The sequence below is a fragment of the Cherax quadricarinatus genome, chromosome 40 (assembly GCF_038502225.1).
Source record: "Cherax quadricarinatus isolate ZL_2023a chromosome 40, ASM3850222v1, whole genome shotgun sequence".
In the NCBI taxonomy this organism is placed as follows: domain Eukaryota; kingdom Metazoa; phylum Arthropoda; class Malacostraca; order Decapoda; family Parastacidae; genus Cherax; species Cherax quadricarinatus.
In genome coordinates, this window is record NC_091331.1 from 18,416,927 (window position 1) to 18,443,409 (window position 26,483).

The 26,483-nt window shown below is 40.2% G+C and overlaps 1 protein-coding gene across 2 annotated transcripts; it reads left to right on the forward strand.

Moving 5' to 3' along the window:
* Nucleotides 1–4,419: 4,419 nt before the first annotated feature.
* LOC128687419 (uridine diphosphate glucose pyrophosphatase NUDT22) lies at nt 4,420–25,967 on the forward strand. 2 transcript variants are annotated; one of them, XM_070092764.1, is made up of 6 exons: nt 4,420–4,469; nt 5,822–5,933; nt 18,616–18,806; nt 22,332–22,465; nt 22,596–22,738; nt 24,409–25,967. In XM_070092764.1, exons 1-6 carry the CDS (start codon nt 4,440–4,442, stop codon nt 24,573–24,575), a joined length of 777 nt encoding a protein of 258 aa, XP_069948865.1. In that variant the 5' UTR covers nt 4,420–4,439; the 3' UTR covers nt 24,576–25,967. The 2 variants fall into 2 exon arrangements, with proteins under 2 accessions (XP_069948865.1, XP_053630861.2); XM_053774886.2 differs by lacking the exons at nt 4,420–4,469; nt 5,822–5,933 and adding an exon at nt 15,706–16,257.
* The last annotated feature ends 516 nt before the right edge of the window (nt 25,968–26,483 follow it).

Consider the following 26,483-nt stretch of genomic DNA (forward strand, 5'->3'; position numbering starts at 1 on the left):
CATCATGCCTAACTTGACGTCTGACGCACACATAAACAGATTCGTGTATATATACACACAGCAAGTTAGAGGCGGACATAGAAGCTGGAGGTTAAGCCCCGCAAACTTAAATATACATGTACGCACACAGTTATAGTAGAGAATGACTCTTTACACGTATTCGAAAGTATCTGTGACACACCGCCCACAGGATGGGTAAGGGTTGCATAATACATCAATTCAACTAACACATAATCAGTGTTAATCGACTGAATTTTAAGCAGCAGCCCAGCAGTTACATCTCAACCCCCGGAAATTCAGCTAGGCAACTGCGTAGGAAACACGTAAACCCGCAGGGCTAGCGAGTAGCGAGTTGATAAGGCCAGCCTAGGCCAACTTGTGCCTACCTTCTGTTGCAACCTTCTAGTTTCGACATAACTGCAGTAAGTGAAGTGAAATCTTTGATTTAAATTATTATTTGTTATAGTTTGGCGCGGTAAAATTAGACTGTAAAAAAATTAGCAATGACTAAGTCATATTTGGTTCGTGGCAACTCTTTACTGCCGTAATTTAGTGTAAACTTTCATGGGTAACTATAGAATAAGATTGATTAGATGAGATTACACTTTGAGAGCAAGAGTTAGATAATATATATGTGAGAGGCTAAGATGAAGTATTACTCGGGCTTGGTACAGTTTTATCAAGAAAGTATGCAGAAAAGGTCAAGAAAATTACTCTGAAAAAGACAGAGCAATGAACTTCAAAATATCAAAGGTTTGTTACCAGTCAGTATGAGCCACTCATGTTTACCTAGCATAATCATCTGAGTGGAGATCAGCTGAAGCCAGATAAGACAGTCACACTGAGAAAGCCACTGGGATACTTCCGTGACGACACTGACATTTCTCAATAGGTTATCCTTCCTGCTGCCTCACACGGAGGTCTCTAGCCACAAGCAAGGCTGCGCTCTCCCACTCTTCCTTCATTAATTGCACTCTGTGTATATGTTTGTATGATATGCATGTATGTATGTATGTATGTATGTATGTATGTATGTATGTATGTATGTATGTATGTACAGTGTATGAATTATAAGGTGCAATTAACACTTGTCAGTGTTTAAATAAAATCCACAAATATACCAAAAAAAAAAAAAACACGAATGTAGTTTGTATATATCGACATTCAGCTGAGATCTTCAGCAGGAGGTTCCTTGATGCTGGTGAGGGGCTCTTTATCTTGGAAATTGGAACACAGATCCAATTCCTGAATTAAGTCTGAATGCCTTCCATTCCCCCCCCCACTGGTTTTGTATTGTGGAAAATAATGTATTTTCCAGAAAAAATACAGTGTATTTTTTATGTAAATTAGTGTAACATACTGTATTTAATAAAAATTTGTCATAAAAAAATGGGAAGCCTGCGCCTGCGCAGACGAGACTCGCCATGTTTGAACTGGTCAACACAAACGTTAGTGAATAATGGGAAGAATTTTCGTGCTCTAGAGGTAAAATTGGGCTGACACCTCTCAAATAGGAGGCGAAATTGTTGGATGTGCATTCCTGCATAACTTGAGATATCAGGCGACTGGACAAGACAGCTCCAGGAACCTCAGATAAGTCTGTTTATGTTTAACTCTGGCCAATGTTATTTCATGTATAGACAGTGAGGTTTTCTGAGTATGATACACCTTAATCTCCAGTCAAATTGGTGAGTGATATTAAGGTATATTCTCCTTCTGTTATGTAAATTGTATATATATATAATCGTTTATTAATTTTAATATACAGTCCACAAATTTATATATTTTCCAGAATTCCTGGTAATACATATTTCATTTGTAATTAATAGGTCTAGAGAGAGGCCTGAGCTTGCTACCATCTGCAGCTCATAAGACTGCCATCCCCACGAGCCCCTTTGAGGCGGGGTAGATGGCAGACCAGAGGCCTAGCTTCTCCCTACGAGCCCCGTGAGGGCGGGGAATGTGGCTAGGCCTGGGGACACTTGGTCCCAAAGATGAGGAGGTACTTGTACCTCCTCCCATGGGAGACTTAAGTCTCGAGACACTCCCCAGATAGGGAGCCAAGGCCGGGTCACCACTACTTGGAAAAGACCCGGGCCGGGAGAATACCGGCAAAAAAAAAAAAAATAGGTCTAGAGCAACTTGTGGATATGACAGTTGTAGGTATCGAAGGGGGACATTTTTGCGACCTAGGTGTCCCAAATTCCTACTCGTCTATGTAACCGATAAATAATAATTATCTTTATCATTTACTGTTAATGTACATAATGAGTTACATTCAGATAAATGAAATTTTCCACATGTATAATCCATACTAGTTTAGCGTTCCCCATACTACTACTACTACTACTACTTCTACTACTACTATTACTACTACTACTACTAATAATAATAAAAATACTAATAATAATAATAATCAGCAGAGTACACTTGAGAATGCGCATGTTTTATATACAACTTCCTTATTTTATGCTGAATTGAAGGATAAGATAAGATCAGTTGTTCAGGAACTATTAATGGCATAACAATAGTACGAGATTACTTACATTATTTTATTTAATTGATACTATGACTGACCTCTAAATAATCAGGTAACTAATTTCAGTACTTTAATTAAAAGTGTAGCAGATCAATTTGTAGTGTGGTTGACAGGTTGTGTGTTGAAAATTTAGATGATTTTTCTTGACCGTAACTACGTGATAGTTTGTGCTCAACCAATCGTTTCTTCAGTGTCCAGTCTGACCTTTGTAGACTCACATGTGTTGCAGTGGATGCTGTATAAACCTCTGATGTTTCCCGGGACACTGGATTCTTGTGGTTTTTAGAAAATTCATCTAATTTGTTGGGGGAATTAGAAGACTGTTTTTTTGTGATTTTGCAAGGTTTTTGACTCCACCTTGGTGGAAGGTAGAACCAGCATGGTGTTGAAGGGTTTTACGCTATTTGAGCAATGCAAACGCTTTTATTTGCATTTATCAATCCAGCCTGTAATAACCATATATATACCACAGGATTCGTGAAAGGAACTATAGCACAGTTTCCTAAACTAGTACAATCATAACTCCGGTGGAGCTAATACACATATTACCTCACTGACAACACACGTGAGAAATTCTCAGTTGTTCAAGCGCAATCAATAAAACCTATTAATAAACTGCATAATGATTTATCTCAAATTTAAAATCAATAAATGAAGCCTGGTGGCCCAGTAACAAGATAGCTGAATGCTGACCTTCCCAGGGTGGAGAGGCACGAGCTGTGGTACTCTACTTGCATTGCTCGATAACATGATAACATTATCTCATAAAACATTTCCTGAATTACAACATAAGTGCACTCACACGCTCAAAGACACGCTGCGTTTCCTATAACCTCTCAAATTTAAATACGATTTAACATAAATGAAAGATTAGGTTTATTTGAAGAGCTAAACTCGTGTGGGTCATTCTCTACGCACCCCATACTCATTCTTTGGGCGGTAGTGAAACAGATTAAAGGAGCAAAATGGCTACATGAATTTCGAACTCCCTATCTACGTGTAGTCAACTTATATATATATATATATATATATATATATATATATATATATATATATATATATATATATATATATATTTATATTTATATATATATTTATATATATATATATATATATAATTATATATATATATATATATATATATATATATATATATATATATATATATATATATGTATATATATATGTATATGTATATATATGTATATGTATATATATATATATATATATATATATATATATATATATATATTACAATAAATGAAAGTGCTGAAAAAAACTAGACCATGGGTAATCACTGGAAAGGGCAGAACAATGAACTTTACTGTTTGAAATAACAGTAAAGCTACTTTTAGAAGTTAATAATTACAGATTTAATTTATAAGAGGTACCTACCAAAACTTAATTTTCCTCAGGATTGCTTAACCTGACTGGACAATGGTTTATTTCTACTTTTGTATTGTGTGTACATATGTTTTTACTTTTATATACCCTCTCGTACTGTGTTCTGCCTAATAATCTGAGTACAAAGACGGTCTTAAAACCCAGAAATATCTTTAATTTTGTATTTTTCCCCTGGAGTGAATTTTAATTTGTTGATATGGAATATTTTTTTAAAGGTGTGTAGTTTTCATGAGACAACCTGTTATAAGAAGACAGGTTGAAGACAGGTTGCTAACTGGTTAGCTAATGCAAGGTTATCACTGGCTTCATATAACGGATTGCACATTATCAGGCGAGGACAGAGAACCGACGAAAAAAAAAAAGCAATGCTTCTCAAAACAATTATGATCAAATTCAGATATAGACAACGAGGTAGATAGTGTTAGCAGGCGGGATAAATATGATCTGTGTCATTGCAGATGGGGCACTCTACTAGTGACTTACACTACTTTGCTGGATGAACATAGCTCCAACAATCAGGATATTGGTAAGTTGGAAGAAGCTCTGTAATGGTTAATGACCCGTTAAACAACTGAGCACAGCTCAAGACATGATACGGTAGTCAAAATTAAACTTGGTGACTATCATCACTTTTCCACGTAAGAACCTTATTTGATCACAGTCAGAGTTTCATCTTGAAGCTGATGCCTTATGTTGTACTGATGCCTTAGTCACGTAGCATATTCCTCTACAAATTACGTATGTTTGTGGCTGTGTCTACTAATTCACTGGTGCAACTGGTACTGCCGTTGCTGTCATACTCGGGGAACAAGCAGATCTTGTGATGAACATGTTTTGGAGTTCCATCAGATAGGGAATATCGTTTATACATTATGAAAAAGACTGAGATTGAAATATCGTATTAAGAAATAAGTCATTTTGTCTGACTTTTTTGGGTTATCCTAGGTTCTCTACACATATGATGCTATGTTTGATAACCTATGTAACTGTATTTGTGTATACCTGAGTAAACTTACTAAGTACAGCCCTAATAGATTGGACTGAGTTCTCCATGTCGGCGAACTGAGATAGATGTTACCTACAATCCTACAATATGCAGCCTAGATAAGCTGTATAATAATGGAGTCATATCCCTGCCTCTCCAGTGCCTGCCATCACATATAATATTGCCATTGCTGTTATTATTCAGAATGTGGCTATATTAAATGCTCACATATGCGTACTGAATGTGAGCTGCGGTTATGTCCTATACCTGGAGGGGGTTTCGGGGGTCAACGCCCCCTCGGCCCGGTCCGTGACTAGGCCTCGTAGTGGATCAGGGCCTGATCAACCAGGCTGTTACTGCTGGCCGCACGTAAACCGACGTACGAACCACAGTATATTATCATGTATCTTTCTTGCCTGCATTCCAGGGAGTACAAATCAAGGGACTTCAACCGTTCCTAGTAATTTAGGTGCTTTATCGTACTTATACGTGCCATGAAGGTTCTCTGAATATTTTCAAGGTCTGAAATTTCGCCGGCCTTGAAAGGGGCCGTTAGTGTACAGCAAAAGAGAGAACAAGCAATTTGAAGAGATTTATCATGTGCTTGCCATCCCTAGTTTTAAAGGTTCTCATTATCCATTCTATCATTTTCCTAGCAGATGTGGTAGATACGTTGTGGTCTTTGAAAGTGAGATTCTCTGACATTATCACTCCCAGTTCCTTCACATTAGTTTTTCGCTCTATTGTGTAGTTGGAATTTGTTTTATATTCTGATACAGATTTTATTTCCTTGAGTTTTTCACAGAGTAATTGAAATTTGTCTTCACTGAACTTCATACTGTTTACTGCAGCCCATTTAAAGATTTGGTTGATGTCTGCTTGGATATTTACAGTCTTCGATGGATGATACTGTCAAGCAAATTCGGGTATCATCAGCAAAGGAGGACACGGTACTGTGTAGCTTACATCTCTATGTCAGATATGAGGATGAAGAACAGGATGAGAGTGAGTACTGTACCTTGTGGAACAAGGCCTGGTCACGGACCGGGCCGCGGGGGCGTTGACCCCCGGAACTCTCTCCAGGTAAACTCCAGGTAAACAGCTTTTCAGTGTAGCCGCCTCTGACTTTACTCTGTTTACTATACTATTACTTTTTGTGTTCTATTTGTCAGGAAGTTCTAGATCCATCTACCCACTTTTCCTGTTATTCCTTTATCACGCATTCTGTGTGCTATTTCATCATGATCGTACTTGTCGAAGGCTTCTGCAGAGTCTGTGTAGAGTACATCTGCATTTTGTTTGTCTTCCAGAGTATCCAAGACCATATCACAGTGGTCCAGTAGTTGAGACAGGCAGGAGCGACCTGCTCTAAACCCGTGTTGCCCTGGTTTATGGAACTCATGGATATTTAAGTGAGTGGCGATCTTGCTTCTTAGAACCCTTTCAAAGATTTTTATGATGTGAGACGTTAATATCGATCTGCAATTCTTTGCAATTACTTTACTGCTGTATTTGTGGAGTGGAGCTATGTTTGTTATTTTTAGTGAGTATAGGATGACCCCAGTGTTCATGCTCCCTCTCCATAGAATATTTAAGAAAAGGGTTTCTTGCAATTCTTGATGAACACGAAGTTCCATGAGTCTGGGTCTGAGGCAGAGTGCATGGGCATGTCATTTAATGCTTTTACAAATTCCTGTAACCGAATGCAAAATTCATCATTACACATGCAACATCGTGTGTAATGGTGGTAGCGCTCTTGCGACTGAAACTCGGAACTATCTGAAAGGATTCACGTGGAACCCGTAACTGATGCATGGAAACCATTTTATAAAAACAAGATCCTAAGCGGCTGGGTGTTAGATAAACTGGTTAGCTCTTCCTTTAACCTTGTAAAATATCACAGGGTCAGGGCAACCGCACAATGCCATGTACCAATTTTCTTAATAAAAAATGCGGAGGCTCTAATCCCCCCCCTATCCTCATAATATATGACTCAAGAAATCGTAATGACACGATTGCAAATAAACCATACCCCTGGCCGGGATTGAACCCGCGGTCATAGAGTCTCAAAACTCCAGTCATGTTGACGGCAGTGAAGGGACTTGAGCTAGAGTTCGTCACGGCCACGCTAGCTGGAGATTCGTCTGTAAAAACTTGCATTTGTGGTCACAGAGGTGCCTGTGCTAACTTTCCTATGGTGTAGAAATATACCTAGTTGGATGAATCTTATTGTGGCTAGCTGGTCTAGTGGCTAACGCACCGGGCTGGAGTTTTTGAGACTCTATGACCGCGGGTTCAATCCCGGCCGGGGGTATGGCTCATAATATATGTTATGATTGCAACTTGCATTTTGAGAATACCCCTTTGTCTAGACCTTATCTTTTCTGTAATATATATATATATATATATATATATATATATATATATATATATATATATATATATATATATATATATATATATATATATGCATAAAGAGAGCAAATGAGAGAGTGGGTGAGATGTTATCAACAAATTTTGTTGAAAATAAGAAAAAGTTTTGGAGTGAGATTAACAAGTTAAGGAAGCCTAGAAAACAAATGGATTTGTCAGTTAAAAACAGGAGAGGAGAGTTATTAAATGGAGAGTTCGAGTTATTGGGAAGATGGAGGGAATATTTTGAGGAATTGTTGAATGTTGATGAAGACAGGGAAGCTGTGATTTCGTGTATAGGGCAAGGAGGAATAACATCTTGTAGGAGTGAGGAAGAGCCAGTTGTGAGTGTGGGGGAAGTTCATGAGGCAGTAGGTAAAATGAAAGGGGGTAAGGCAGCTGGGATTGATGGCATAAAGATAGAAATGTTAAAAGCAGGTGGGGATATAGTTTTGGAGTCGTTGGTGCTATTATTTAATAAATGTATGGAAGAGGGTAAGGTACCTAGGGATTGACAGAGAGCATGCATAGTTCCTTTGTATAAAGGCAAAGGGGACAAAAGAGAGTGCAAAAATTATAGGGGGATAAGTCTGTTGAGTATACCTGGTAAAGTGTATGGTAGAGTTATTATTGACAGAATTAAGATTAAGACGAAGAATAGGATAACAGATGAACAAGGAGGCTTTAGGAAAGGTAGGGGGTGTGTGGACCAGGTGTTTACAGTGAAACATATAAGTGAACAGTATTTAGATAAGGCTAAAGAGGTTTTTGTGGCATTTATGGATTTGGAAAAGGCGTATGACAGGGTGGATAGGGGAGCAATGTGGCAGATGTTGCAGATGTATGGTATAGGAGGTAGGTTACTGAAAGCAGTGAAGAGTTTTTACGAGGATAGTGAGGCTCAAGTTAAAGTATGTAGGAAAGAGGGAGATTATTTCCCAGTAAAAGTAGGCCTTAGACAAGGATGTGTGATGTCACCGTGGTTGTTCAATATATTTATAGATGGGGTTGTAAGAGAAGTAAATGCGAGGGTCTTGGCAAGAGGTGAAGAGTTAAAAGATAAAGAATCACACATAAAGTGGGAGTTGTCACAGTTGCTCTTTGCTGATGACACTGTGCTCTTGGGAGATTCTGAAGAGAAGTTGCAGAGGTTGGTGGATGAATTTGGTAGGGTATGTAAAAGAAGAAAATTGAAAGTGAATACAGGAAAGAGTAAGGTTATGAGGATAACAAAAAGATTAGGTGATGAAAGATTGGATATCAGATTGGAGGGAGAGAGTATGGAGGAGGTGAATGTATTCAGATATTTGGGAGTGGACGTGTCAGCGGATGGGTCTATGAAAGATGAAGTGAGTCATAGAATTGATAAGGGGAAAAGGGTGAGCGGTGCACTTAGGAGTCTGTGGAGACAAAGAACTTTGTCCTCAGAAACAAAGAGGGGAATGTATGAGAGTATAGTTTTACCAATGCTCCTGTATGGGTGTGAAGCATGGGTGATGATATCATGTGGGGTTCGAACACGTGGATAGGGTAAAGTAATACTCACGTAGGCTGGAAGTACGTATAATTATAACGGTAAGTATGGAAGAGCCAAACAGCCGTGACCTGCCTCCTTGCTCACTCTCGTATAACTGCCCGCCCACAGTACCCATATGTGAGGGGGTCTTTGAAATACTGCTGTGGTCAGCGGCAAGACAGTGACTCAGGCAGAGACGGTTGGTAGTGAGTCATCTACTGGTACACTGGTTACTGGTAACTGGTTACTACTACTGAGAGCTCGGCGACGCTTCTCAGTAGTAGTAACCAGTTACCAGTCTTCTGAGCTAGTACGGCACCTATGCCAATGGAACTAGCATCAGTTGTCAGATAGAAGGGCTTAGAAAAATCTGGAAATTTCAAAATTGGAGCAGATGTTAGCTTTTCTTTTAGAGTTTGGAATGCTCTTTCTTGACGGAAGGTCCAAACAAAAGGAACATCTTTCTTAAGCAACTCAGTTAGAGGAGCAGCTATGGAAGAAAAATTGGCAATGAAAGATCTATAAAACCCTGCTAAGCCTACAAAGGATCTTACGGCATCAGCAGTTTTGGGAGTTGGAAAATTTAGTACTGCAGTTACTTTACTTTGGTCAGTCGTAACCCCTCTAGGAGTGACTACGTGACCAAGAAACTTAATTTCTGATCTGAAAAATTGACATTTAGACAGTTTGATCTTTAAATTGGCTTCTTCAAGCTTACCAAGTACTACATCAAGTCTTTTCAAGTGTGTATCCACGTCTTTAGACACGATGATTACGTCATCTAAGTACACCATAAGTGCATTACCTATGAGACCTCTAAAGATATTAGTCATGAGCCTTGAGAACGTGATAGGGGAGGATCGTAATCCAAACGCCATATGGAGGAAGTGATAATGACCTGTAGGAGTGGAGAATGCAGTTAGCTCTTGGCTGTCCTCGTGAAGAGGGACTTGCCAAAACCCTTGTAACAAATCCAGGGTTGAAAAGACTGTTATCTCCGATTTTACGTAAAAGATCACCCAGTACAGGAAGTGGGAAGCGATCTGGAATAGTTTTCACGTTTAACTTCCTAAAGTCAATCACTGGGTGCCAAGTACCATCCTTCTTAGGTACTAGGATCAAGGGTGCATTCCAAGGTGAATTGCTAGGTGCAATAACTCCATCATCAAGCATTTGATTGATCAATTCTTCTGCGACAGCAACTTGTGAATGAGGCATTCTGTACGCAGGTATGTAGATAGGTCTAGTACCAGGTTCAAGTGGAATACGATGGGACAATAAGTTCATTATACCCATCTTCTCACCTGGTAAGGCAATGGCTTTACGACGTTTGTTCAACAGAGTCAACAAACGCTTGACTTCATCTGGGAAGTCAGTGGGAGCTAAGTCTTTCTCCTCAACTGGTGGAACAGATTGATCCAGTGAAGTGGATGAGGTCTCCCCGGCCGAGCTCTCAGTAGTAGTACCAGTTACCAGTAACCAGTGTACCAGTAGATGACTCACTGCCAACCGTCTCTGCGTGAATCACTGTCTGTATTCATATTGTTGCTGACCACAGCAGTATTCAAACACCCCCTCACATATGGGTACTGGGGTTAGTTAGTCTGACGAGAGTGAGCAAGGAGGCAGGTCACGGCTGTTTGGCTCTTCCATACTACCATTATAATTATACGTACTACCAGCCTACGTGAGTATTACTTTACCCTATCCACGTGTTCGAACCCCACATGATAATGAATGTTGCAGCGAGGAGAAGGCTGGAGGCAGTGGAGATGTCATGTCTGAGGGCAATGTGTGGCGTGAATATAATACAGAGAATTCGTAGTGTGGAAGTTAGGAGGAGGTGTGGGATTGCCAAAACTGTTGTTCAGAGGGCTGAGGAAGGGTTGTTGAGGTGGTTCGGACATGTAGAGAGAATGGAGCAAAACAGAATGACTTCAAGAGTATATCAGTCTGTAGTGGAAGGAAGGCGGGGTAGGGGTCGGCCTAGGAAGGGTTGGAGGGAGAGGGTAAAGGAGGTTTTGTGTGCAAGGGGCTTGGACTTCCAGCGGGCATGCGTGAGCGTGTTTGATAGGAGTGAATGGAGACAAATGTTTTTTAAAAGTTGACGTGCCGTTGGAGTGTGAACAAAGTAACATTTATGAAGGGATTCAGGGAAACCGGCAGACCGGACCTTCCTTCTTAGGTACTAGGATCAAGGGTGCATTCCAAGGTGAATTGCTAGGTGCAATAACTCCATCATCAAGCATTTGATTGATCAATTCTTCTGCGACAGCAACTTGTGAATGAGGCATTCTGTACGCAGGTATGTAGATAGGTCTAGTACCAGGTTCAAGTGGAATACGATGGGACAATAAGTTCATTATACCCATCTTCTCACCTGGTAAGGCAATGGCTTTACGACGTTTGTTCAACAGAGTCAACAAACGCTTGACTTCATCTGGGAAGTCAGTGGGAGCTAAGTCTTTCTCCTCAACTGGTGGAACAGATTGATCCAGTGAAGTGGATGAGGTCTCCCCGGCCGAGCTCTCAGTAGTAGTACCAGTTACCAGTAACCAGTGTACCAGTAGATGACTCACTACCAACCGTCTCTGTGTGAATCACTGTCTGTATTCATATTGTTGCTGACCACAGCAGTATTCAAACACCCCCTCACATATGGGTACTGGGGTTAGTTAGTCTGACGAGAGTGAGCAAGGAGGCAGGTCACGGCTGTTTGGCTCTTCCATATTACCGTTATAATTATACGTACTACCAGCCTAAGTGAGTATTACTTTACCCTATCCACGTGTTCAAACCCCACATGATAATGAATGTTGCAGTGAGGAGAAGGCTGGAGGCAGTGGAGATGTCATGTCTGAGGGCAATGTGTGGCGTGAATATAATACAGAGAATTCGTAGTGTGGAAGTTAGGAGGAGGTGTGGGATTGCCAAAACTGTTGTCCAGAGGGCTGAGGAAGGGTTGTTGAGGTGGTTCGGACATGTAGAGAGAATGGAGCAAAACAGAATGACTTCAAGAGTATATCAGTCTGTAGTGGAAGGAAGGCGGGGTAGGGGTCGGCCTAGGAAGGGTTGGAGGGAGAGGGTAAAGGAGGTTTTGTGTGCAAGGGGCTTGGACTTCCAGCGGGCATGCGTGAGCGTGTTTGATAGGAGTGAATGGAGACAAATGTTTTTTAATAGTTGACGTGCCGTTGGAGTGTGAACAAAGTAACATTTATGAAGGGATTCAGGGAAACCGGCAGACCGGACTTGAGTCCTGGAGATGGGAAGTACAGTGCCTGCACTCTGAAGGAGGGGTGTTAATGTTACAGTTTAAAAACTGTAGTGTAAAGCACCCTTCTGGCAAGACAGTGATGGAGTGAATGATGGTGAAAGTTTTTCTTTTTCGGGCCACCCTGCCTTGGTGGGAATCGGCCAGTGTGTTAATAAAAAATAATAATAATATTATGTGTGTGTGTGTGTGTGTGTGTGTGTGTGTGTGTGTGTGTGTGTGTGTGTGTTTATATGTGTGTGTGTGTGTGTGTGTGTGTACTCACCTATTTGTACTCACCTATTTGTGGTTGCAGGGGTCAAGTCATAGCTCCTGGCCCCGCCTCTTCACTGATTGCTACTAGGTCCTCTCTCTCCCTGCTCCATGAGCTTTATCATACCTCGCCTTAAAACTATGTATGGTTACCGCCTCCACTACTTCACTTTCTAGGCTATTCCACGGCCTGACAACTCTATGACTGAAGAAATACTTCCTAACATCCCTTTGATTCATCTGAGTCTTCAACTTCCAATTGTGACCTCTTGTGTCTGTGTCCCATCTCTGGAACATCCTGTCTTTGTCCACCTCGTCTATTCTGCGCAGTATTTTATGTCGTTATCATGTCTCCCCTGACCCTCCTGTCCTCCAGTGTCGTCAGGCCGATTTCCCTCAACCTTTCTTCGTAGGACAATCCCCGTAGCTCTGGGACTAGTCTTGTTGCAAACCTTTGCACTTTCTCTAATTTCTTGACGTGCTTGACTAGGTGTGGATTCCAAACTGGTGCTGCATACTCCAGTATGGGCCTGACGTAAATGGTATACAGTCTTGAACGAATCCTTACTGAGGTATCGGAACGCTATCCGTAGGTTTGCCAGGCGCCCGTATGCTGCAGCAGTTATCTGATTGATGTGCGCCTCATGAGATATGCTCGGTGTTATACTCACCCCCAGATCTTTTTCCTTGAGTGAGGTTTGCAGACTTTGGCCATCTAAACTATATTGTGTCTGCGGTCTTCTTTGCCCTTTCCCAATCTTCATGACTTTGCATTTGGCAGGGTTAAACTCAAGGAGCCAGTTGCTGGACCAGGCTTGCAGCCTGTTCAGGTCTCTTTGTAGTCCTGCCTGATCCTCATCCGATTTGATTCTTCTCATTAACTTCACATCGTCCGCAAACAAGGACACTTTTGAGTCTATCCCTTCCGTTATGTCATTCACATATACCAAGAACAGCACAGGTCCTAGGACTGACCCCTGTGGAACCCCGCTTGTCACAGGGGCCCACTTTGACACCTCATCACGTACCATGACTCGTTGTTGCCTCCCTGTAAGGTATTCTCTTATCCATTGCAGTGCCTTTCCTGTTATGTGTGCCTGATCCTCTAGCTTTTGCAGTAACCTCTTGTGAGGAACTGTGTCGAAGGCCTTCTTGCAGTCCAAAAAAATGCAGTCGATCCACCCCTCTCTCTCTTGTCTTACTTCTGTCACCTTGTCATAAAACTCTAATAGGTTTGTGACACAGGATTTTCCCTCCCTGAAGCCATGCTGGTTGTCAATTATACACTTGTTTCTTTCCAGGTGCTCCACCACTCTCCTCCTGATGATCTTCTCCATGACCTGTGTGTGTGTGTGTGTGTGTGTGTGTGTGTGTTCGTGCTGAATAGGTAAATCTGGTCAGTTAGCAAGAACTCATTTAAAATTAAGTCCTTTCTAAAATTTTCTCTTATACGTTTAAAATATATATATATATATATATATATATATATATATATATATATATATATATATATATATATATATATATATATATATATATATATATATATTAATATAAAATTTAATTATTTGGTATACATTTGGTGGTGGTGATTTAACTTCCCAAAGATACACTGGGGTATGCTATAACAATTCTAATTGGTTCTAGAACCTTGTTCGTTATAGCGATCGTTCGTTATAGTACTCGTTCGTTATAGCGTTCATTCGTTATAGTGCTCGTTCGTTATAGTGCTCGTTCGTTATAGCGGTCGTTCGTTATAGGGGTAATCTGTTCCAGGCCCCCAAATACAACCACTTAACAATGAAAAATATAATATAAATTGTAAAAAAAATGCGTAAATGTGCATTTAAACTCCTGAAATAAAGTATATCATTAACACGTAATAAAAATAAAAATTGGCACAAAAAAAATAAAAAATACTGTTCTTTATTCTATTTAGAGGAGGAGAGAATTATTGAGAAGAGTTGGAATGAGGAGTCATCCTCCCAAGTCCTCTGTAGTAACTCCTATACACGAATTGCTTTTATCTTTATTAACTTATTAATATTTTCAGTTGTATGAGGAAAACCGTTTGTTATGTAAATATTCGTTATATAAACCTTCTGTTATAGCAAACCGTGGCCACTGTACTTGTATCCCAGCCGGAGCTGAGCTGTAAGGACATCCAAGACTTGTCTGCTTATTTTGTTGGATGCACCGTAGACATGTGCCTCCTCGTGTATGATAGAATAATGAGTGATGGTGTCTTAGGTCAATAAGGTTCAGTTGAAGTTCTTTTCGTATTATTGTTCTCAAACTGCTGACAGCCCAAAATTTTATTCTACGTCCTCTTTGAAAACATTTAACTTAGAGTAGAGAGAGAAGAAAGCCCGAGCCTTTAGCTCATAAGACTGTCATTCCCATTTGCCTCCTTGGGGCGGGGATGGCAGACCAGAGAGGCCTAGCTTGTGGCTAGGCCTTGGGACAGTTGGTCCCAAAGATGAGGAGGTACTTGTGCCTCCTCCCATGGGAGACTTAGGTCTCAGACACTCCCTAAAGAGGGAGCCAAGGCCGGGCCACCACTTGGAAAAGGCCCGGGCCGGGAGAATACCGGCGAATCTTTAAGAAGAAGATTTAACTTAGCCCATTCATCAGTTCTGTCATGCATCTGAAGACAAATGTGAGATGGAATCCACAGGTCTACTCCGACTCAATTGTCCGTCTTTTTTTTTTTTACAACATTGTCAATGAGAAGGTACATCTATCACTGTAAGAAGAATTTTTGTTAAAGTCCAATTTTTAGAGGAGTTGGGGCCTTTCCATTTCAATATCTACCTATAAATACTGAAATGCCTTTTGTCTGTTATTAGCAAATTGCTAGTTTTGTTATTTGCCTTTTTTAAGTTATAATATATCTAATGTTAAATGTTATTATAAATACATTCATGAAGGGGAGGTGGCACTAAATTCGTAGGGGCCATACATGGTCTGGGAGAAAGGGAGGCAATCATGCTCGATCCAAGGTAGGGGATGAGAGATTCAATTTCTTGGATTAAGAACATATCACCAGCATCAATGAACTTCACCCGAAGTTACCAAAAGTACGTAAAACTCCTGCGTGTGACTGGAGTGATGCTTGACACAGTGTAGATTACAAGTTTGTTTATATCCGACACTGTCAGGCAGGTTGGTAGCCCTACAATAAGACATCTCATTCTTTTATATATAGATGCTTGTAACGATCCTGATTAAATAAATTAAGAAGTTGATTGCTATGCATTAGTAAATAGAGTGGTCATTTATTGCACAACCTTAATATAAGAGAGACGAAAAAAATGAATATGGGAGAGCAAGGGGTGCCAACCTTCTCTCTACCACAAGAAGGTACAAGTGGTTAACATATTTTAGTGATTTACTACAAAAACTACAAACTGTTTCTATAAATATATTATGTTATATGGCTTGCAAGCATCAGAGACTTGTTGTGTGCATGGTTACATCAAGAAGAGTGTATCATTCCATGAGAAACATGAGTATAGAGCGTGTGAAGTGGTGGGAGGAGCAGGTACAGCTGGTGTCCTCTCACACGCCCGTCACTCACACACAAGTCACCGCTAAATTTGAACCTTCCAAGTTCGCTCGACGTTCATCCCTCGATGTTGAACAGCAAATCAATAAAGTATGGGAAGCCAAATGTGCGCAGAACCCTCGCTTATATAATGGAGATAAGTTTCGACTGGCAGGATGGAACAATGAAGAAGGGAAGTGGGTGTTACATATAGGTCTGACCTGCTACAAGGACCTCTGTGGTACCAACCTGGCTCAAAATTATCGATGGATTCAGGAAAAGGGTACTAAGGACTTCGGAAATATGCAAGCCTACATGTCAGATCCAATAGGTAAGTTTTGTTTAGAATTCAGTTTTTGCCTTCGGTGTAGTGCTACAAAAAAAAAATATATGCTAGTGAGATAAGATTTTGTTCGGATTTCTAAGCCCGGAGAGTTAGCCATCCAGGATAAACCAAGAAAGACTGCATCATTGAGGGCCTGTCTGTCTTATTTCCATTGGGTCCTCAGTTATGTCTCTCAGGATGCGACCCACACCAGTCGACTAACACCCGGGTACCTACTTGCTTGCCAGGTGAACGGGACTACAGGTGTAAGGAAACACGCCCAGTATTTCTACCCTTGCCGACGATCGAATCACACACTCAGCGTGTGAAGCGAGAGCGTTGCCTACCAGGCCACGGGTCACTGTAGTAGAGGGTCTCCCCTTCCTCCGATTAGATACGATTGCCTCCCATTCCCCAGGCCTTACATGGCTCTTACGGGTTACCAGGACGTTACCACGTCGTTGAAGCCTGCATCGATGGGTTGATTGAAGATGTGATGTTGGACATCTTCACTTCTTTCGTCACTTTGGCCACATTTCACGTCACCAGGCTTGACCACCACTCGTCCTCAAGTTTTGCTTGTGAACTATATCCGGGGATAATGTCCACAGTGCGGAGAATTACTGGCGATACCTAACTTAGCAGAGATAACTATTAGTTATCATTTCAACACTATCTTTGCTTCAGCTCTCTTCAGATCGTGTATTCATTCGGAGTACACAATCTAACCAAGAATTTACGTGTCTGCGTTGTGTGATGGTCGGTAAAGTTCTGCCACGATTTGCTTCCTCACTCTTGAGAATTGACACAAACTTTTTAACTAAATTTTTAATTTATAAATAATAAATGTTCACTACACATATGGCTATATCCTATTATTATTATTATTATTATTATTATTATTATTATTATTATTATTATTATTATTATTATTAAATTCATGGAGAAGTGCTAAATCAGTAGGAAAGTAAACAGGTGTGATTCGAGGAAAGGGAAGGTATCACATAATCCTTCATTCGAGAGCCCTTCACCCTTCCATCATGAAGGGGTTATAGATAGTATGATGACAATAATTCCTACTAAATATTGAGCATTTTCTCTACTCACTGTCACGGTGAAGGGTTCTTAATCATAAAAACTGGAGCTACCCCACTGGCATCGCTTCTGATTACTTCCCATTTTCGCAGGCTCTGTATGACCCCTACAAATTCAGCGTTTTCTTATGTAATAGAAGTGCTAAAACCGTATGTATGGGTTATACAGCCCCATGTAAAAACAATAGTGCTCATTTAATGTTAACTCGAATTTACTGTTTACATTATTATTACTATTATTATTGTGTTCATGCATAAAAATAAACCTGAAGGGATCATACAGCTTCTGAGGAATGGCGGGTAATTAGGTTTGATCCGAGAAAAGGGAGGGTAGTTCCAAATTCTTAGATCACGGGCCTTCAACCAGCATCAAAGTATAATGGCTGTTGATTCCTAGAGGCTAGATTCGTAGAGGCTTAGTAAGGTAGTTGCTAATGTGGCTTCACGTCCAATATAGCCGACATGTAAAACCTCAATAGTCGATGGTGGTGACTATGCTAACACAGACTTATGTCTCACCATAAGCTGGAGCCACCATTGCAGTACAAACCAGTGTTCACTTTATACCATGGATGTATTATTATTTCTTACTATAACCTTGTACAATGTCATATAGATCAGGGTAGCCGCAATATGCAGTGTTCTAAATTCTACTAATAACCCTCTGTAGAATAGAAAATTACTTAAATGAACTTTAATTTTAATAGGGTCAGATATTTTGAGCTGACACGGCACGCACTGAAAACAGAAAGTTCAAATAAGCTATAGAAACATTTTTTTTTATTGTGGTGCATAAATGAAATTCAATACAAAGGGATGTGATGGAGGTCTACATAACACATGGATTTTAAAGTAGAAATACCAGCCCCAAAACGGCAGAGAGGAAGTCACTCCAGTTAATCGAAGTGCATAGGCAGGGTCCAAGAACTATAGCTCAGCTCTCAGAGAAAAGGCAAATACCTGAGGCCACTTGGTTACAAGACAGCTGTCACCCGAGGCTACGTGGTATCAGGAATTTCTTGTCATACGTACACTAGCCTATAATATGCATGCGAGACTTGGTGAGCCTCTCTTGTTCAGGCAAAAAACTACCTTTAAACCCGGAATTTGCACTTACCTGATCCATGACACTTTTAGAGGCCATATTTATATATTTGTCAAATCGTGTCCAAGAGGGACCGGAACGTCGTTTGGTTTCTATTTTCAGTTTGTAGGTTGGTTGTGAATTGTTGGAGTCAGGCATTGTGACATACTATTCGTGGTGTTGCAGGTGTGGGTGTGGTGGTAATGACGTGTGACGGGTTTATGGTGGTGGTGCGGCGAGCAGGGTGGACAGGAGAGTACCCAGGGGCCCTGGACCGTCCAGGGGGACACCCAGAACCTGACAGAGTCCTCAACATTGACTCTACCAGCACTCTAGGTCACAGCTCTTCAACGCTGAATGACGTCGTACTTAAAGAGGTGCGTAAAAGAGTGGAAGAGATGACATAGAGAGTTTAGAAGAGTGGATTTGGAAGAGGGGGGGGGGTAAGGTGATTTAGGAAATAAGGAAGGTGTGATTTAGGGAGAAGGGAAGGGTGACTTGAAGAGAGGGAGAGCAATGACTTTGGGAAAGGGAGAGTAATGACTTAGGGAAAAGGGAAAGGTACCTTTGGGAGAAGGGGAGGGAAAAGTGGCTTGAAGAGTGACTGAGAAAGGGCTGACACAGCAAATTTACACATATAAAATATTTTCGGTAGTAAACAATATAGTCTTATTTTTAATAGGGTGAATAGGTTATGGTTGTTATTAGGTGAATCAGACACACGTGCAACACCTGTACTCACCTATTTGTGATTGGAGGGGTTGATTCACAGCTCCTGTCCTGTGTTCTTTATACTGAAGACGTGTCGCCAGTGTCTTTATCAGTTCATTGTCAATATAAATACCGACACGATGGAAACAGACACAAATGCACTGTAATTAGTTTGTTTATTGACAACAGAGATACATGGATGAGTGTATAATATATATATATATATATATATATATATATATATATATATATATATATATATGTGTGTGTGTGTGTGTGTGTGTGTGTGTGTGTGTGTGTGTGTGTGTGTGTGTGTGTGTGTGTGTGTGTGTGTGTGTGTGTATATGTCGTGCCGAATAGGCAGAACTTGCGATCCTGGCTTAAATAGCAACGCTCATCTTGCCATATAGGACAAGTGAAAATTTGTGTATGCAGTAATTTCGCCAAAATCATTCTGAACCTAACGAAAAAAATATATTTCACTGTGTTTGTTTAGTATTAAATTATTGTAAACAAATCTAAAATAGATTTAGTTGGGTTAGGCTAAAATAAATTGTTCTTGTTATAATAAGGTTAGGTAAGTTTTCTAGATTCTTTTGGTGCAAAATTAAAAATTTCTACATTAACATTAATGAAAAAATATATCTTAAAACGTATAAGAGAAAATTTTAGAAAGGACTTAATTTTAAATGAGTTCTTGCTAATTGACCAGTTTTACATATTCGGCATGACATATATATATATATATATATATATATATATATATATATATATATATATATATATATATATATATATATATATATATATATATATATATATATATATATATATATATATATATATATATATATATATATATATATATATATATATATATATATATATATATATATATATATATATATATATATATATATATATATATATATAGCAAGTCGGCCGTCTCCCACCGAGGCAGGCTGACCCAAAAAGAAAGAAAATCCCAAAAAAGAAAATACTTTCATCATCATTCAACACTTTCACCTCACGCATAATCACTGTTTTTACAGAGGTCCTCAGAGCACAACAGTTTAGAAGTATATACGCATAAAAATACACAATATATCCCTCAAAACTGCCAATATCCCAAACCTCTCCTTTAGAGTGCAGGCACTGTACTTCCCATTTCCAGGACTCAAGTCCGGTTATATAAAATAACCGGTTTCCGTGAATCCCTTTACTAAATATTACCCTGCTCACACTCCAACAGCTCGTCAGATCCCAAATACCATTCGTCTCCATTCACTCCTATCTAACACGCTCACGCACGCTTGCTGGAAGTCCAAACCCCTCGCTCACAACACCTTTACCCCCTCCCTCCAACCTTTTCGAGGACGACCCTTACCCCGCCTTCCTTCGCCTACAGATTTATACGCTCTCCATGTCATTCTACTTTGATCCATTCTCTCTAAATGACCAAACCACCTCAACAACCCCTCTTCAGCCCTCTGACTAATACTTTTATTAACTCCACACCTTCTCCTAATTTCCACACTCCGAATTTTCTGCATAATATTTACACCACACATTGCCCTTAGACAGGACATCTCCACTGCCTCCAACCGCCTCCTCGCTGCAGCATTCACAACCCAAGCTTCACACCCATATAAGAGTGTTGGTACTACTATACTTTCATACATTCCCTTTTTTGCCTCCATAGATAAAATTTTTTGCCTCCACATATACCTAAATGCACCACTCACCTTTTTTCTTTCATCAATTCTATTATTAACTTCATCCTTCATAAATCCATCCGCTGACACGTCAACTCCCAAATATCTGAAAACATTCACTTCTTCCATATATATATATATATATATATATATATATATATATATATATATATATATATATATATATATATATATATATATATATATATATATATATAAACTGAGCGTAGTGATGTGCAGATATGCATTTTTGTCTCTTTCCATCGTTTCATTACAGACAGTACAAGATGATGTAATAAGTCCTTCAGCTTAGAAGATAGGTGTTTACCACATTAGTTTTGATGATCCTGAAGTATATGCAGGAAGAAAAACGCTGATAATGGACGCAGATGAGGTACACCAGTTGAAAGCATTGAAAAAAGCCACTGGTTGGCGAAATGTCTTGAAAATAAAGATATCCAGGTGTTTCACACGTTTCTAATTAGTCTACTTGTCAATATTGTATACCATTAATGTATATTAAATTAGGATTGATTGTGACAGTTTTTCCTAGCACAGTGAGAGGGAGTGATGAACTTAGGCAGGGTGACCCGTAAAAGAAGAAACACTTTCATCATCATTCACTCCATCACTGTCTTGCCAGAGGCGTGCCTACACTACAGCTAAAAAAAACTGCAACATATCTCCACCCCTTCAGACTGCAGGCACTGTACTTCTCACCGCCAGAAGTGAAGTCCGGCAAACCGGTTTCCTTGAATCCCTTCATAAATGTTACTTTGCTCACAGTCCAACAGTTAGGAAAGTGGGAGTGATATGGGAGCGAGAGGGCTAGAGATTGAGGAGCAAGAGGTGGCTGGTAATTTAGTAGCAAGGTAGGATCAGCTATCACTTAATCATCTACACAACAATTTCTTACTCCTTTATATTATCATGAAAAGCACTAAACACGTAAAGGTCCTTCAGCGCGAACCACTTTAATAACGCAGTTGTGCGAGAAAGGTACACAACGGTATTGTATACCTTTCTTACCTTTCTTGCACAACTTGTCAGATACTGTAACATCATGGAACCAGAATCTCTACAACTACAGTGCTCTCCACAGCAACTCCAAGGCTGAGGGACTGATTACTTCATCTTTTATATATAGTTCTACTGTCTTCTATTTATGTTCTAGAATCTATATTGATAAAGCCACTGGATAGCGAAACGCCTACAATAAAGATAACCAGATGTTCCACACGTGTCTTAACTTTCATCCCTTTAATAACGTATCTGACTTTTTCCGTCCCTAAAACCTATCCTGGACATACATGTTTTTTTCAATACCAGCAGTTATCTTTACTATTGTCTGTATTTATTACCCTATCTCACATCTTAATGTGAACATGGCTGTGGTCTCTATGGCACTTTAGTATTATGAGCCTCTTTAATTAAATGAACTTTTAAAAAATCCAACCCTCCTCTGTGTTCCTTCAGGTGTGGAGTTCAGCAGCTCAGGAGGTGGAGGACGAAGTTGGCATCCCTAAAGAGCAGCTGAGAGATATTACACTTCTAGGGGTCCTTCTCAATATGGAAGCTGGAGGGCGACCTTCCCTCGAGTTCTTCATTAGGTGCGTCGGAGTGCAAGTATTTTAACTGTCAAACACGTACAAGACACACTCAAGTCATTTCGAATCATGAGGGAGAGAATAGAGATGCAGCAACAACAGTACAGTACTGTCGCATTATTGTACTCCACAGGTGTGGTCTGAGCAGCAGTGAAGTGAAAGAGGCGTACGAGAGAGGCTGTCAGTCAGAGGCTGAGGAGACCACCTCCCTCCACCTCCTACCTCCGCCCACAGTGGCCCTCATCTCGAAATTCCTCTATCCACCTCCACCCACAGGTGAGACCTCCATTTCTCCTCTCACACCAACCCCCACTCACACATTCCACCCAGCCCAAGGAAATTAACAGCAGTCAGTCCATCTGTCATCATTCTATCTTGCAGGAGCCACATGTTATGGTACATCCAACAAAATCATCAGTCTTGGATGTCAATACTTAGTGGCTTCAGCTGGGCTACAAGTGTCTCTGGAAGGTTGCATCACCAACTGATGTAGACATAACTAAACGTAAACTTTGTCAGCGACTATTGTCACACCATGTGTCGTTATGTGATGGAATGCGATAAAATGATTGAATTCAGAGACAACTCACTCACAAATGTATGAGAAATGTCGAAGTATTTTATCTAGAGTTGCATATTATAAACATTTCTGGAAAAATACCCTGACTGCACATCGAGAATAACTCGTAACCACTTAAACGTGTTTAATTTTAACCATACGTTGTTAAAATATAAAGTAATATAAATAATTAAAATCCACATACCTGCTACACTAATATTTTTGTGACTTAATTCATGTCTGTATAAAAATAACTTGTTGCGATTGTAATCAGATATAAACATTTAAATAATTTATTACTAATGTACCTTGGCTATCAGAAGTTTGGTGATCAATATGTGTCCCATAGGGTGGGTATAGGGTGCATAATAAAGATATTAAGCTGAACTTAACCTAGTGCTGGAAATAAAGGTAAAGAGAAGCTCCTGTAGGCTTTCTCCAGCACTGTTTTCCCTGTAGGGTTACCTCTGGGAGGTACCCTTGTTGAATTTTCTCAGGACAGTCACCCCTGCGATTTCCCGAGTATAGTTTCCTCTGAGGTCCACTGGTAGAGCTTGGCTGCGAGATTTCCTCGAGGAGGTCGGGTTGGTCTTGGAGGTCGTCACCTCAAATGAATGCGTACAGCGCACAATCCCAAGGTCTCCCATTCAGCTGCCACCACCATCACCACCACTACTATTCCCAACCTCATATCCACCTTAATAATCGACCTGCCCCGTCCCACCGAGGAGATGGGTGCTGCCATTTCCCCCCCCTCCCCCTTACTCAGTCTTGGCCTAATAGTGGTCAATTATAGACCAAAATATCCTGTTTTTATTTCCGTTGTGTGGCAAGTTATGAATTATTCTGGCTAGGACATTGTGACTTGCATTATTTTAAGCCCGTCTAGTCAGGTCTCCCTTGCAGTAGGAGAGAACATCATGCTCCTGACGAAGGGAAGTGTCAAGAAGGGTTTACTAGAGGATGGAGAATAGTTTGATGGAGATAGGGTGGACGGAAGAGTGTCTGGTCACGGTTAACTCGAGAGAGGTGTGGGGGAGAATAGGTTGGGAAGTAAATAGAATGGAGTAGGTATAGAAGTGGATGGAACGGAGTAGGTGAAGGAGGAGCTCTGTCTCCTGGGATCTATGCTCAGTATGGTTTTCTCCGGGAAGAATGGGAATATTCACACACATTTAGAACTTTATGGACAGCCACTCAAACCCTTCCCTTCCCTCTTCTCGAAACTCAACTACTGATAATCATACATAATAATCCTACTTAAACATACTGCTAGAGGAATGTGCATGGCTTGTATAAATAATCGCACTCCTGAAATGTTGATATTTTATAACTATTTACAGTGTTCCTAGCAATGTTGAATAAATTAACTTTTTTTTTCTTCCAGTAAACTGCGTTGCATCCGAGTCTAGCAAGTGCAGGAAGGAAGGGAAGGAGAGGGAGAGGGAGGCCAAGTGGGTAGTGGAGGAGGCCACCCCAGCACTGAAGGGAGCACTCATTCTGGCGCTCCACCACCACCTCCTCCCCACCACTACGTCGACCCATGATGAATAGGCAAATCATATCACAGAACCGATGCGGTTCGAACCTATGGTAAACGAGTCATAAAACTCGCAGGCCAGTGTGTTATCCACCAGTCCATGCCGGCCTAACAAGGTTCAACAAGCTAGGTTAACATGGACTCCACTGTGACCACAAATGCAGGTTTTTACAGATGAATCTCACACCAGCGTGGCTTACCATGGATTCGAGCCCCACCCGTTCTGTGATTTGTTTGCAATCCTGTTATTACGATTTCGTGTCATAAATATGCAAGCAGGAGGAAATAAGCTAGTGAGAAATGTAGGAATAATAAGTTTGTGAAAGAGGAAGAAAGTAAAATCAAAACAAAAACAATAGAAAATTAGGCAGGAAAAGAAATAGGAGAGAGATAAAGTAAAAAAGGGGAAAGATAGTAAAAGAGAGTTAAATATATGAAGAGCAATTATATGAACTCGCCCGAAATGCTCTACATGTATAACCATGGGTTTTCTGCATACATTCAAGTGTTACTCATTTATGTATAAACAATGTATCATGTGGAAATAAACTTTGGCTTTGACTTAGACTGATAGTAGACACGCCACTACTTGGAAAAGACCCGGGCCGGGAGAATACCGGCGAATAAGAAAAAAAAAAAAAGACACGGCAGCGTAGCAGGCTAGAGTTCACTGGTTTGAGCCAGTGGTGGGTTATGACATAAGAGCTTCTATGATTAGTTTATAAGAAAGCTTGGATTTATGTTGGCTTAGCGCTTCTTTTTTATTATAATATAATAATAATTGGATTTATGTGGCTGGCCCCGTCAGTGAGCTATATTTAGTTATACCTGACTTTTTTAATAAATTAATAAAAAAATAATTATGTACATGGAACACCGAGCTGGCAATGCACTAAGGTACTCTTAGCAGATGGTATACAGTTGACATGGAACTTTAAATCTCGTATAGTCGATAGGCTTTGAACCTAATAAACCCATCAATAGAGATGGGCCAGGCAGTAAACAGTCGGTTGGGAAACCAGGAAGTCAGCAAGTAGTTCAACCAGGAAATGCCCAGAAAGCAGTAAGCCAGGTAATGGGGAAGTCGGCATCGGAAGCAATGAGATAGTGTAATTTAGTGATCAGAGTAGAGCTAAGTGTTGCTACAGTGGCATTATGTGTCTAATGTTGATTATTAATTATATGGTAATATTGACATCAAGTACAGTGGCTAAGAAAAGAAAGTAGATGTATATAAGCATAAAGTTGATGTGTTACATTTAGTGTTAGGCAGGGTTTAAAGTCACTTGTGCATTCAGTGACGAGCCAATTGATATTGTGTGCAGTGACCATGCCTGGTTTTGATACATTTTAATGTACTGTAAATCGTGCTTAAAATATATGCTGCACCAGTGCTATAAATATTACCCCTGGGTTTTTATTCCTTAACGTTTCTTCGTAGGACATTCCCCTTAGCTCTGGGACTAGTCTTGTTGCAAACCTCTGCACTTTTTCTGATCTCTTGACGTGCTTGACCAGATGTGGGTTCCAAACTGGTGATGCATACTCCAATATGGACCTGACGAACACGGTGTGCAGTCTTGAACGATTCCCTACTGAGGTATCGGAACGCTATTCTAAGGTTTGCGTGTGTATGTGAGTAACGTGTAATATTAATAACGATACCATTAAAATGGCCAATGCCAATACTTTGACACATCCCTAAACAAAACCTTAGGTCATCTTCCGTAAAATGACCAAGCACTCAAAAAACAATAATATAGATGAACAGTAACTATGGTGAGGATGGGGGTTGTATTTCAGAGAAACTGTCCGTGTTGGAGCAAAGCAAAGTTCAGATTTGAATTCAGCGTCCCAAAATTAGTTAGAAACACATTTTAACTATCAACAGAAACCTTGTTGACCAGTGTTATTATTTTACT

What these genes read in the sequence shown, in the direction of transcription:
- LOC128687419 (XM_053774886.2), top strand. Translation starts at nt 15,816, where the DNA reads ATGGCTTGCAAGCATCAGAGACTTGTTGTGTGCATGGTTACATCAAGA. An exon ending in TCCCTCGAGTTCTTCATTAG is followed by an intron (nt 22,466 to 22,595) that starts GTGCGTCGGAGT and finishes TGTACTCCACAG; the next exon opens with GTGTGGTCTGAGCAGCAGTG. An exon ending in CTATCCACCTCCACCCACAG is followed by an intron (nt 22,739 to 24,408) that starts GTGAGACCTCCA and finishes TTTTTCTTCCAG; the next exon opens with TAAACTGCGTTGCATCCGAG.